A 15,110-nucleotide genomic window follows, 5' to 3' on the forward strand; every position below is an offset into this window, starting at 1 on the left:
CTTGGGCTTGTGATTTAGTTGATCTTGGAGCTGTGTTATTGTCTCGTTGAGGTGTGCCACTTTAGTCTCACGTTCCTCCAGGGTACGGATTTTTGTTTCGGCGATACCTAGATTTACCTCATATCTATCTAGCCGATTGTTGCAGTTAGTTAGTAAGTCAGTTAGTGATTTAAATTGGTTTTTGAGTTCGCCCATGTCCTCTCGTAAAAGTTTAATTTCTTCTGTCAGACCGAGCAGTACTTCCGCTGCTGTAGTTGTGTTGGCCGAGGAAGGCACTGAGCTTTTCTTTGGGCAGATGTTGCTACTGGGTATATCGTTAGTAGAGGCATTATGAGGCGATTGTGTTTGGAGCAACTCAGACTTATCACCTGTAGGCGATTTGTGGCGACATGTCGAACAAACCCAACTGAGTTTTATATCTTCTGTTACCTTGCTATGATTTGACATATTGACGCATAAAAGATGGAAGCAAGAGTTGCATTTGCAGCAGTTAATTAGCTGGTTAATTCTTATGGTCTTGCTACAGGCTGTGCAATTTTTTACCATATTGATCGGTGGTACCCTTATAGCTTTTATTGTTAGAGATAGCAGTGAAAAACCCCAAGCCAAAGCGTGTTTTATTAAAAGCGTCAGTGTTAACACCTTTAATTGTTATTATTTTAAGTTATTAAAAGCGACAAACTTGATGAGCGACGAAAGAATGGTGCGGGGGTGCAGCGCGGCGGGGGCTTGCAACTCGAGCGCTGGAATGCGATGACTCAGCGCGGCGAGGCACCCGTTGCCATGCGAAGCGTTGCTTGAGGATTTTAATTTTAAATAGCTAATAATTTGCTAATGCACTTCACTTTTGGTGATTATATCACAAGAAAGATTATTTTTTACACTTTCAGTCAATATAAAGTTTTGGAGTAATACACTTCTTTTAACCAGTTTAACGATTTTAAATACGGAGCTAAATAAAACACGTGCAGTGCGGCCAACAACCAAAACCTTATCTCCGAAAAAAAATACCTAGAAAACACTTTTTTACGGATAGTATAATGTATAGTATGATGATATTTATTCCCGTGGCTCCTTCCACGTGAAAAGGGTTTTTCGGAATAGAAGTCTCGCTTTATATTTTCCTGAGTATAGCGTATAGCACTCAGGAGTAATGTAGCTTCCCAAAGGTAAAAAAAATTTCAAAATTGATTCAGTAGTTCCAGAGATTAGCCCTACAAACTTATAAACAAACGAATAAACTTTTCCTCTTTGTAATATTAGTATAGATTTGCAAAATATGAAGGAAATATTAGCAGTAGACATTTAGATGTAGATTTTTTTAAACTCGTAAATTTCACTGTAATTTATAAATTAGATTTTTGAAAATAAGTAGATACATTAGGCGACGATACTAGCTATAAGTACTAATAATAACTAATAATAACTAATTTCCGCTATATTGGAAATCCAAAATGGTAATAATTTATAATAATATCAGATGAAAATTGCTGTAAAACAATATAATATGTATTATTTTTTTACTGTTATTACAACAAGTACTATCCATGACTTTAATTAGTGAGATTACATTTGCGTATCTTGTATATATATATCCACCTATTAATCGAATCCAAGACCTAGCAGTCTACAAGCTACAACCCAACTAGACCACCGAAGCCATTACAAATTTGGATTAACAAGACCCAGTTTGTACTATAAAAGTTAAACGGCTCTCTGCTTCTCCATTTATTTAACAATTAATATTTAATTTTAACGTTATAAAGAAAACGGGCATCGCCGATCCGTGGTCACGTCTCGGATAAAACTCTTGTCTCTACAAAGTAGGTTACCTTGAAGGTATTTGCATTTGATTAATATTAATTGCGTCTTTTAATTTACGCTAAAAAACTTTCTGTGGTTTAAAATAAATAAATTTCGTAAGACCTTTTTCCGACATAGCTATGGAAGCCGAGATCTATAGAGGAGTCTGCCCATTACACCTTTTGATAATAGTATCATGATCATAGGACCGTGCTAGCAACGTGTCATATTTTTAAATGCAAATATTGTTAAAATAAACTGTGATTTCAAGATACTGTGAGCTCATTCTGCGTAGATCGGGCACCAACAGCTAAAATTAAAAAATATATATAATTGTAAAATGTAGGTATATATTGTAACGGACTCTTCGGATTAACACCACCTCAGTCCGCTCCGTGACCAAGAAGGCTGGAAAGTCTTCGAAAGGTCGGGAGAAAATTATAATATAAAACCGCGATAAAATCCGTAAGATAGTATTATTTTAATGTCTTACATTCAGTAAACATAAGAAATCATTATACATACCAATATTGTTTTTCCTGAGACGTTACAAGCATGGTCACAGTATCGAATAGCGCAGTGTGTTGGATGATGTTTCTACTGTTTATGTGCGGTCGTATCGCTTACAATCATTCGAACGACAAGCTCGTCTCGTCATTCAAACCAATAAAAAATAATCAAAATGTTTTCTAATACATTATCCTTTGTTGTCAATGAGTAAAAATACCTTCAAGTAAACAATAAGGATCTGTCTGTGTTGATAATGTAGGCGTCGCATCTGTGAGAAAAGTTTAAGAGAAAACTTCTCCTGTAACAATGAGGGAATTGCGTTAGAAGCTAATGCTTGTTATCAATTGGTCTGATGGGGGACGAATGAGGCTAGTTTTATAACTAAACTTTGTCCTTGGAAAGTTCTGTGTCGTAACTTTTAAGTAACCTTATTATATGTGTCCATTGATATGAGTATTTATAAAATAAATGTACAATGTACATAACGAAAAGTTTTTAGGAAATGTTAAAAACATTTAGTCTCATCTTTTTTTTTTTTTTGGTCTTAATACTTATTGTATTATTTGATTAAAATAACATTATGTATGAAAATTTAAAATATTTCATATATACTATTACGTTGCGTATATTTGTTTGGAGAAATACTCATAATTTATAGTTTATTTATATACCTATGAAGTCTTTTAGTCAGCAAAAAATTGTATATTCATTTCTATTTGAAATAGAGTTGCCTAAATTGGTCTGGATAAGAATCAATGGCATCACCCATCTCATAATGAGACGGAAGGATATTCGGCAAAGTTTGTTGAACTGATGTGCCTAATGCTTCGCGGATAAAGGCGTGAATTTATGTTTTGTATATTCAACTTGATATTGAGATATAAAATGAATTCTAATATTGAGCTGTACACTTAACGTTACGATATATATTATAGACTTTTATATTATATGGATATTCATATCGATAGAACCGCATTTGGGCTCACTACTCCATAGCATATATTTCCTAAATGAATAAACTATCAAGAACTCTACATAAACAATTATCGTTCGTAATATAAACACGACCAATTATCTGGTTACTAATATATCAAAACTTTACTACGGTTTCCATGCAACAGGTTTCAGTAACGCTCACTGGATATATAATTTCCGGAGATATCAAGTAAATAGGTTAGAGGTTCAAACGCTTTAACACGTATTTAGCGTACTTTGAGACGCTGTATACCGAATTTGTTCCATTCAAACACTTTAAACTTGTCTAGAAATATTGTATAATTACTGTTGCTGTAACTTTCAATTTCATACGACCAGTTCCTAACTGACGGTAACAGTCAAACTTACCATTACTGTGCACATTTTTTACAAAAAATAAAAACAGGGATGCTTTAGGTAAGGTGACTATCGAAATCTTTGCTGCCCAATACCAATAAGTATGGTATACGTAAGATCTCACTTATGAGTTAGTGTAATTCGCTTCACCGACATTCTCACTTTGTGGCGATTTATAGCTAGTGTAGATTTTTAATCGTCAATCGAAATTCTATTGGACCTCATTCCACTTACCGTCAGGTACAGTGGGGTCGCTTTGCTTAGCATAGATACATACATAACATCACGCATTTATCCCCGAAGGTATGCAGAGGCGAAACTAGGGCACCCACTTTATTGCTTAGCAAGTATAAAAAATGTGTGTATATACTAATTCATTTATGATCTGTAAATATTATGTGATCGCCATAGTAGCCCACAGTATATAATATAGGGCTGATGTTATTGTTATGTTTTATTACTTTTACAGTTGATGACTGATGATAATGTTTCCTGACAACAAAATAAAGAACTTACATGTAACACGGTGCGGAGATGTCGTGCGGGGGTAGACCAGTATCGGTGGAGAGGGGCGGGGGGGGCTATTCTTGCGTCTGCGAGCCACGAACACACCAGCCATCACGATCAGAAGAACCAGCGCAGCGCTCGCTCCTCCCAATGCCACCAGCACTGCTTCTGTTTGCAAAGAAAGATTTGTTATTTATTATGCTTGTAGTAATGTTTTAGCGAATTTGGACGACTGTAGCATGAACATTTTGATGCTCGTTGCAATTTCTTTCGCTGTTAAAATTTCTCATATGAAAGTTGTATAAAATGTTGGAGCTAGTTTTTTATTGCTTTCAATGACGAAACTTGCCCTTCATCTGATGGTAAACGATACGACTGCGCATAAACAGAAGAAACACCATCCAACACCTTGAATTACAAAGTATTGCTTGGTATTCCACTGCACTCGCCATCCTGAGACATGAGATGTTAAGTCTTATTATGCCCAGTACTTACACTGGCTACAATGTCCTTCAAACCGAAACGCAACAGTGACTACACACTGCTTCTTGACGGCAGAAATAGACAATGCCTTGGTACCTACCCAGGCGGACTCACATATGAGCGACCGCCACCAGTAAAAACTAGGTGTTCCGCAAACTGAACCTTATTAATAAGCATTACAAGACTCAACATGTAATAAATGTTTTAGTGACCAGCGCATAATATGCAGTGTTACGCTATGCTGAGTTCAGGTGTTGGTCCCACTGTAATACCAAAGTATATTTATACCTTAACAATTAAATTCTAACTGATATTTATAGTTTATCGCTCCATTTTGACCTATGGCCAACAAAATAGATTAAAACATCATAAACTATGAGTGTTTATATTTGATACTATATCTGCTGCATTGCTGTTATAAAAATAAAATTTATCTACTGTGAAATTGCCACAACTACGAAAACAGTCGAATAAAATGTAACATGAATGAGCCCTTTATATGACATGGAATATTTATTAAGAATGCGATCGAAAATTGAAATATTCATTAAAATATTTATTTCAAAATCATCATCATCATCATCATCATCAGCCTACAGCTGTCCACTGCTGAACATAGGCCTCCCTAAAGCGCGCCACGCTGTTCGGTCCTCCGCTCTCCTCATCCAGCGTCCACCGTATAGTACAGCGTACAGCGTATTTCAAAATAGTTTCGGAATTATTAGAAATCATGTGGCTTATTTTCAAAACTTTTTAATTTGCTTATGTATTAAAGTCCCGTCTAAACGAATTACCATCTGAGTCACTTACTCTCAAGTGCAGTGAGGTGACTATGGCGTCCGCGTATAATAAAAATAATTGTTATGTATTAAAAATTCCGTCTATACGAATTACCATCTGATATTGAAATTGGCCTAGTGCGGATTGGTAGACTTCACACAACTTCGAAATTCCTATAGAGAACTTCTCAGATGTGCAGGTTTCCTCACGATGTTTTCCTTCACCGTTAAAGCGAACGATAAATTCACAAAGAATACACACATGATTTTTTAGAAAAGTCAGAGGTGTGTGCCCTTGGGATTTGAACCTGCGGACATTCGTCTCGGCAGACCGTTCCATACCCAACTAGGCTATCGTCGCGTGGTGGACTAAGGCCTAATCCCTCTCAGTAGTAGAGGAGGCCCGTGCTCAGCAGTGGGCAAGTATATAATACAGGGCTGATATTATTATTATTATTGAAATTAGTTTTTCTGTAGTCTTGACTATATTTAAATATACTTCATATATGAAAGCAATCGTAGGTATGGTGACCTCAATACTATTCAATATTTCCTTGGAAGTGGAATTTCACCACGTACATAAATACTAAAAGGAACCCATACATTCCGAGTTAATGGCACGGAATATGAGACGAGACGAACATTTTTACGAGCTTCATTACATCCGCACGTTTATGGACATATGTTATGATCCTAATATGGAAACGGACAATAAAGGAAATTTCTAGATTTTATAAAATGACATGAATTTTATCAAATGTCATTAGTCTTTCGTATAGATCACATACCAACGAGACCCCAAAGAGTTTGGAATGTTTAAACCGAAAAACAATAGAATTTCTTCTGTGTAATATCATTGTTGAAAGGTAGGTACATATCTTATTTACTTCATGCGAACGAATTTCAATTAATTTTTCTATATTTTAAATATATCGTATCTAATAAGCTAGCTTCTTAAATAGACTAAATAAGTTCAAGCTAACTATTCTACAGTGGTTGATTTACTTGCTTGATTGGAGAACATTCATCATGAATAAGTGTGATGAGAAAAACTCGCCTAAGACCAACACCACTGCCCCTCTTCATCGTTTTCCAGTCTATATTTCACATTCGTGCCTTAAACGACTGTCTTTCAACAAAAAAACACATATCAAGTTTTTATCCTCGAAGCGGTAGGCAGTGGTGCAACCAGGGAACCCATGGACGTGAAGTGTGTTCCATCCGATGAAATGATAGGAGGCGGGTCTATTGCCATATCTGGCATAAATTTCATACTCCAGACTAATACACTGCCCGACCCAGGATTCGAAACGAGACCTCAGAGTAGTTTCGTATCCCAAACGTAATACAATTACGCAATCGAGGTAGTTAACACGTCATGGAAAATACATAAAGTGGATGCCCTTGCGCTTGACAATTTGGCTATTCATTATCATTATCATCAGCCGCAGGAAGTCCACTGCTGATCATGGGCCTCGAAGATGTCCAGATGACCTATAGTAAGCGGCCCGTATCCGGCGATCTCCTGCGACTTTTATGGGGTCATTTGGTTATTATTTTCCATTAATGAATCGCGGACACGATGAAACCATATTACAAGCAATTCCTCATTTCTGGATATGAATATTGAAATTAAGTTAGGATCAGTTAGGCTATAAGCAAATTTACCGTAAATCTAGTTGACTCGCCGACGCTTTGAGTGTATTAGTAGCAAGGGTTCATATAACACGATTTCTATCGGCTTACCTTTAAGACTTATAAAACTGATTCTATGAATTTTGCTGTGGGACAGCGGGAACGCCCCTTTTACTCTCGTTACCTCCCGTAGATAGGTAGTACTTAAGACTATTTTTTATTTGCTAGTTTATGTCTGGGTAAAAATAAGTTGCAAAATAAGCGCTTTAAAGTTGCCACACATTAGCGGTATTCAATTTACAATTATGCATTCGGTTATTAATTCAAAGCCAACGTAGATACTTTGCGATTAACGTTTCAATTACTGTTTTTACAGTTGAAGTAATTATTTGTTCAGCTTGATAAATATTTAATTGAAAGACGTGCATGGAGCATTACTTTCGTTACTTTTTGTCACTTAAAAAAGATTCTAAGTTCATTTTGCAAAGATCGGACCGTCAACAGCTAAAAAAATTATAATATTGCATAATTTTAAAATGTTACTTTGATTTTTGGGACAACCAACAGTTCACCGTGACCATGAAGGCTGCAATCGAAATGTCGCATCGGGAGAAAAGTTTAATTTTAAAACCGCATTTAAATATGTCTTATAAATAATTTAAGGTAGTGTACCTACATGCAAATAGGCTATTCCTAAATTATATTATATTTCTACTAGCTAAGAGGCATATGACGCAAAATAACGAAAACGAGCCGTAGACATTTTGTTTTGTACAATTACTGTAACACTAAGTGATTACTTTAGCAAAAGACGCAATCAACTTTATTTACTACAACGCATAACAAAACACATAAGTTACAGAAATTCCTTTTACTATGTAAATTCCTAGACACTCGCGTTATATGAGCGTCATTCTTAGACCTAGACTGTATATATTAGCAGGCCATCCAAACATTTACATTAATTCAGGGGTACGCCCCTATCGCGTCAGTTGGTTGTTTATTTCGGCGAGAATGTCTGTTGGTTTATTAACAACTTTTAGCTTTAGTTTAGAAATTAGTCCATTTGCGGATTTGAATTCTGTGTGAATGTGAACTGACCGATTCTTTTTAATATTTTCGTTATTATATTCTACAAGCGGCCGTAGCCTAGTTGGGTGTGAAACGGACTGCAGCGTTGGGCTAATCTGAATCCTACTAATATTATAAATGCGAAAGTTTGTGAGAATGAATGTATAGATGTATGTATGTATGTATGTTTTTTCCTCTTTCACGAAAAAACTACTGCATGGATTTGGATGAAACTTTACAGTAATATTGGTTATAAATGAGAATAACACATAGGCTACAATTTATAATGATTATATTGTGTAATTTGGTCATAATATAACGTTACAAATCAAGTAAGTTGGGAAAAAAAATATCCCGGAAAACACCTTCACGCGGGCGAAGCCGCGAGCAAAAGCAAGTATTATATAAAATTTCTTTAAAATCGCTCCAGCAGTTTTGGAGTTCATAAGTAACATGCGTACACAAATTTATATACTATACAGTCCACAGATAGATTTCAAATTCAAACCATCCTAAAACTAAACTTAGTTTAATGATTTACGGTACTTAATAGTTCATAACTTATTTACGTTCGGTTTTCATTGCACGTATCATGTTTGAAACAACTTGGAAACTAATCCTTCAGATGTCTCGCTTGGGCTGTTGCAACTGCACGTCCTGATCACGTCACGTGTTAATTGGGTCACCTCGTGAATAATGTCTTCGCAATTGTCCACGGAGCACTAGGTATCAAAATTTGATTAAAAGGAGACGGTGTCTACGCAGAAATGTGTACTAAAATGTAATGAATTATAAAAATACGAAGCGAAATCACCTGAGATCTCGTAAGATAGTAGTAAAACCACCGAAATTTACTTTTTCGGGGTTTCGTTTAATAAACTCTGTTAAAACGTTTGAAATTGATGTTAATTTAGTAACTGTAGACTTTCACTTGAGGAGATTAATATATTCTAAAATTCTTGGGTTATTAGAGTTTTACTTTCGAGGGACGTATAACTTGATTACTTAACTTTATGCTATGCTTCTTGTAAGATACTGTGAAGGAAACGGCCGTAATTTGTTTTTATTTCACGATACGGTACGTTCTTAATCAAGTAGAGGTTTTTTTTTATGTTTAGTGGTATTTTATTACGTTTTCTTGGCTTATTTACACTTCTACGATATTTTTAGCTTTTAATTATCCACACTTCTGACACTTTCCGCTGGAAACACAGCAGTGAGTTTATTTTGTGGTTATCATGTTTTATGTTTAGCGCTTGCGAAAAGATCCTTTATTAGTCTAGCTTTACTATCAGGTGTATTGTTACTATGAATAAAAGACTCAGTACAGTCAGTGTGTCTGCAGATCCAGAAATCAAACCGAAAATTTCTTTTGGATTTCTCTAATAGGTACAATTTGGTCGGAACTGGATGCCCTAGACTTAACGTCTTCTAAAATTAAATCAAATGATTTTTATAACATACTTGAAGTATGTTGCGTTGATCCTGTATTGGAGAATGGTCATAGTTCAGAATATATTTGAGGATAATTTAGTAACTAGTACTCACCTCGCAAGTTCACAGCATTAGCAATGGAGAACTCAGAGACAGAAGTTGCTGTAGGCGCTGCCTCAAATTTCGAGTTCGCCGAAGAGGTCTCTAATTGTCCCAACACTTCCACGTGCCTTGAGGTTACTGGATCTTCGTAATCTTGATGTCCAACATAATATTCTTCAGCCTGCTTGTCGTTTACGTCTTCGGTTCCTGTGTTGTATTCCGGACCGTAATCTAAATTAAAAGAACGCGATGTTTTACGTTGAGTTATATTTGCTAGATGTTGAATTTAGTAAATCTTTAGAGTCCATAATATGGTTATTACTTAAATGGCACAACAATACATCAATAGTCAATATATAATTTTTATTAAAGTTCTAGCTAATTCCTTACAAAATAAACAGTTGGTAAGTAAATAAACGTAAATAAGTACGCAAAGAAAAGGTGAATAGTTGGCAGAATCTAGATTTTAGTTGTAGAAATAAATATCTCAAGTAATGGTTCGGAGCGATCTGAATTGATTGCCTATTGAACTACGAGCCCACTTACAAACGATTGAAGTGGAGATAGAAACGAAATTATATTATTCTTAATCGGAGTCTATCATTTAAATCCTCTTTAGTATAAAGATATCAAATTTTGTTATGATGTCTAATCAGCCACAAAACGTCTATTGATTGATCAACATTTAATTTTTTCTAAAGATTTTCCGATCATACAGACCAAACTTCGCTGGAATTGTATCTTTATTTTTTTATTCTTTGTGTAAAAATAAGGGCAATTTAATTAATGTGACCTCATTGTTACATCAACAAATAATCTTCAGATATTTAAAAGACGAGCACGAAGCTTCTCGACTTGTTTTAGAAATTTTAACATTAATAGAAAATGTCTTGAACCTTAAAAGTAAATATTGATACTTCTTTCATGAAAGCAGATATACCTAAAACGTATATTTTCTTTTAAAACAATCTGTAACTAGAATTTATCTCGCTTATCGAAAATGATTTAATGAAAACTTTTCTTAAGAAATATTGTAGTCAATATGAAATTTCTAACAATATTAAGACAACCGAAGTTTTTCTAACAAACCTTGGCATGGATGGTTAAGTTTATTACACAAATTATTAATTATTTTAATTATATTTTCAATCAAATTTACTATGAAGTCTGTAATTAAAAATGATACTAATATTATACATGCGACGGTTTGAGATTTTGTATTAAGAAGTATTTGAACAAATGGCTGACGGAATAGACATATACCTAGTCTTGCCATAAATATTGTAATAAAGAAAAAAGAAAATTGTTAACTGCAAATAACATTTATTACTTTTACAGTGTGTCAGTTTAATACATAAATATAAAACAATTAAAAATATAAAAAGCTTATTCGAAGTGGTCTCCATTGGCTGCAATACAGTCCTTTAAACGATGAGGCCAGTTATCAATAGAAGCACGCACTCTTTCCATGGGAAAATTCTTCACTGCCAATCGTATAGATTGTTTTAGGGACTCCAAATTATCATGGCGTTTAGAGCAAGCTGTACTCTCTAAACTGACCACAAATCATAATCCAGCGGATTAAGATCGGGACTAGACGACGGCCAGTCTTCAGCTCTGATGAAGTCCGAAACGTTCGATTCCAACCAAGACTGCGTGGACCGAGCTTTATGACCCGGCGCCGAGTCTTGCTGGAAGGACCATACTTGGTTATTGAACATGGTGATGTTAAGGGGCTTAACTACCTTCTCAAGAATGGTATCTTGATACACTTGTGCCGATGTTTTGATACCTTTTTCACAAAAATATGGCTCAGTCACTCCTTCATAGCTAACACCCCACCAAACCATCACTGAAGTCGGATAATGTCCACGTTGCACTCTGTCGACTAATTGGGAAGCTTCCTTAGAGCTTTGAGCATAAATACGGTCATTTTGTTTGTTAAAATGTTGCTCAATTGTAAAAATTTTCTCATCCGTAAACAAAATTTTTCTGTGACCTCCCTTTGCGTACCGCTTCAGTAGTTGTTTCGATTTTACCACCCTATTCTTCTTTAAATTATCAGTTAAGAAATGGCCAGTGCGTCTCTTATAGGCTGCAAGTCCTAAGTCATCTTTTAAAATACGCGACATGGTTCTAGGTGCTATCTTCATTTCCCGAGATAAAATCTTTTGCTTTCGGACAGGATTTCTTCGAATTCTTTCCCTTACTGCTTTGACCACCTTTTTCGTACGAACACTACGTGGACGGCCAGATCTTTTCTGTCACAAACAGAGGAGGTCTCATTGTACCTATTAATAGCCCGGTACACAAACATTTTACTAATACCAAGTGTATGGAGAGTTTTAAAAATTGCATTTGGCTCCATACCTACTTTGTGTAATGCTATCACAGCGATTCGGTTCTCTTTATCACCCCACACCATTTTAATATCGCAAAATATTTTACAATGTATTGGCGCCAAAATGAGAAAACACAATGAACAATCGTATAAAAATGACAGATTCGAAATTCAAATGTAATATTTTTTTATAATTAAGTGTAACAGTATTTATGGCCAGACTAAGTATTTCATAATATGGGCTGTTAACACTTTTAAACATACTTTTATATTGGGAAATGTAGTTCACACGGTGGAAGTGAGCAATCTAGTTGTAGTTTGAAATGTCTAAATGAATTTATTACTTTAAGGTTCAAATTCCTTCTCACCTGTATTATACTGTTCCTGTTCCCTCAGGATCTCCGCCGGGTCTATCGGAGGGGCATACCAGGGCCTCCTCGAATAGACCTTCTTGCTTGTCCCCGTACGGTCGCCGACGTCAACGTTTCGATAACTTGACGGTGACAAGTTTAACATCTCTAAACATTTGTTGATATCTGTAAAGAATATATAAAAATAAGAGTGTATACAGAAATTCGCAGAATATTCTATGGACAACAAAATTTATGCGTAAGTTTCGGCTTTACTATAATAATATCTATACATATAGACAAGGGAAACTATTATGAAATTCGATTGAGGATCTATATTTACAAGACCCTGATAAGTATAGATGGTAATAGGGTACAACAAGGTACTCGATAGGTTACGAGATATGGGTATGTTAAATGTCTGTATGGGCGGCTTCTCGAGTCATTATTCAGTTGCGTAAACCCAGCCTGCCTCCCTTAAAAGGGGAAAGGCGTGATGATGTTAAATAACCCATTTTTTAATGTTTTTTACAGTTTACTTCCCCTTGGCCTTTCGGCAACATTGTAAAGCAAGGGTTCTTAATGAACTCAGATTAACAGGATGGCTTTGTAAATACATGAGCCTTTTAGGCAATTTTATGTCTGGTAAGTGAAATTATAATAATCTAAAGATTTATTGAATCTCCTTAAATCTTAAAACAAGATTCATTTTATGTTGCTATATTATATTTTTTGGCTGTGGTGTTATTAGATATAACTTTTACTTTAATACTAGGTGTTTCTTGCGGATGCGTCCGTGACAAGTCTTTGCGTTTAAAAAGTTCTTAAAACAGTATAGCTCTAGCTGACGCCAGTGCCATCTATTCGTTTTATAAATTATTACTCACGGGAACAAATTACCAGGATAAATAGTAGGCTATGTGTTAATCTAAGATGTGTGCCAAATTACATTCAAATCCGTTCAGAGTTTACTTTTAACAAGCATCCAAACGCCTTACAATTAAAACTTTGTGACAAACTCTCCTATTTATAATATTAGTAAGAAATAAGATAAGATAAATAGTAGGTCATCGAATTTTGACTATGCATGCACTATAGCTGTCGCGAAGGGTCCATATAATCCGATTCCTACCGGCTTCCCTTTCATAATTTATGTAAAATCGAATTATAATTAAATCTATTTCCAGACTTCATTTATGCATATTACCTGTATATATATGTATATACTATATAGTACCTGTAAATTGCGTCGGCTACCCTTCTGGAAAATTCCTTCCTTCGCGACTGCAATATAATATTTAAACGGTTGCATCTAATTTAGCAAACATTCACTATTAATTTGCCGCCGTGATGTCGCTCATTAAATAGCATTGTCATTTTGTAGTTCACAACTAGAAATACGAAGCCCAGGCTTCTAATTACAGCCATTACAATGAAAACTCTAATTAATTTGTTGTCTAAATAAACGTAGGGAAGATTGAATTTTGCTCAACATGAAAATTTTACGTAATTTTACCACTGCTAACCTTAAAATGTTATTTGTATATGTGCTATTGTTACAAAATCATATACTAGAACTTATGCAATAAGTCATTGTATCCAATATCACATTTAATTATTACTCTACTAGCTTTTGCTTGCGTATTTGCATGCGTGAAAGTGTTTTTCCAGGCGAAAAGTCCCGCTATACATTTCCGGGATAAAACGTAACCTGTCCTTCCCAAGGTCTTAGATTATATGTAAATTAAATTTCATCGCAGTCCATTCGGCATTTTTCGAGTATATTGCGTTTAAACAGACATACACGGCAGGGGACTTTGTTTTATAATACGTAATGATATTCAGAGCTGGTCGGATGCATCTTACCTTTGGAAAACCTTCCGTTTTTATCAAAAGTAGAATTGAAGTATTTGTATATTTATGTGGATTTCTCTATAAATATTTTATTAAAAGTTATCCATTTGTGCAATCCATCAAATAAGTTAAAGCGGTCGTTTTGTCACTAATGGTACGATTCAGTTTTATACGAAAAAATCCACATGAATAGTTGAAGATTGTAAATTATTTCCCGTCCCGTTTATTATTAGTTAAAATCAAATTGCCACAATGGCATATTGTAGCGTGCGCGGTACGACAATCGCTCCGAGGTGACGGGTTCAAATCCCGAGTCACTCAAAATGTTGGGTTTTTCTGCTGAATATCAAGATGGAGTCTGGAATATCATTTTGATATGGCAAAAGCAACGTCAATCCATCAAGGGTAGGAACACACACGTCGGAAGAAATAAACACAATGGTCCTTGGTCCGCTACATAAAAATTTACTGAAATAGAGATCACATTGTTTCTTTGTATAGGTCAGTAAATATCTATACATAAATACAATGTTACTTCCAATAATCCTATTAAGCTAGGGTCTGTGATATTACGTATTAGACTATATTTAGAACTATAGACAAAATGTACGAAACGAAACATTGTATTGTATCAACATTACTTAATTCGGCTCACATCCCTTTATTGAATTGAACGAAATTGTGATATGATTCTATGAGATTGTTGGATCTGATATTTCTCCAGTAATTGCGTAATTTTCTTTTCGAATACAGGTTTAAGTAGAAAATCTGTATTTTTAACGTATAAATGGTAATTTAATATAATATGACGAAAGACACGTGTAAAGAATATGACTGAATTAAAGGAAGATATTATTTATGTCATCGAACATAATTCGAGGATATATGAATACTTTACAATTCAAAATT

At 35.0% G+C, this 15,110-nt stretch overlaps 1 protein-coding gene across 1 annotated transcript; it reads right to left on the bottom strand.

Annotated features, from left to right (window-relative positions):
• Positions 1-117: 117 nt before the first annotated feature.
• LOC119191642 lies at positions 118-12,862 on the bottom strand (the record flags this gene model as incomplete). The annotated part of the gene is made up of 5 exons (XM_037445530.1): positions 12,859-12,862; positions 12,366-12,533; positions 9,669-9,887; positions 4,162-4,320; positions 118-368 (listed from the first exon to the last, which is right to left on the bottom strand). Coding segments are annotated over exons 1-5 (801 nt in total), but the record flags the coding sequence as incomplete, so codon positions are not given.
• Between the last annotated feature and the right edge of the window lie 2,248 nt (positions 12,863-15,110).

The sequence above is a fragment of the Manduca sexta genome, unplaced genomic scaffold, assembly GCF_014839805.1.
Source record: "Manduca sexta isolate Smith_Timp_Sample1 unplaced genomic scaffold, JHU_Msex_v1.0 HiC_scaffold_1738, whole genome shotgun sequence".
In the NCBI taxonomy this organism is placed as follows: domain Eukaryota; kingdom Metazoa; phylum Arthropoda; class Insecta; order Lepidoptera; family Sphingidae; genus Manduca; species Manduca sexta.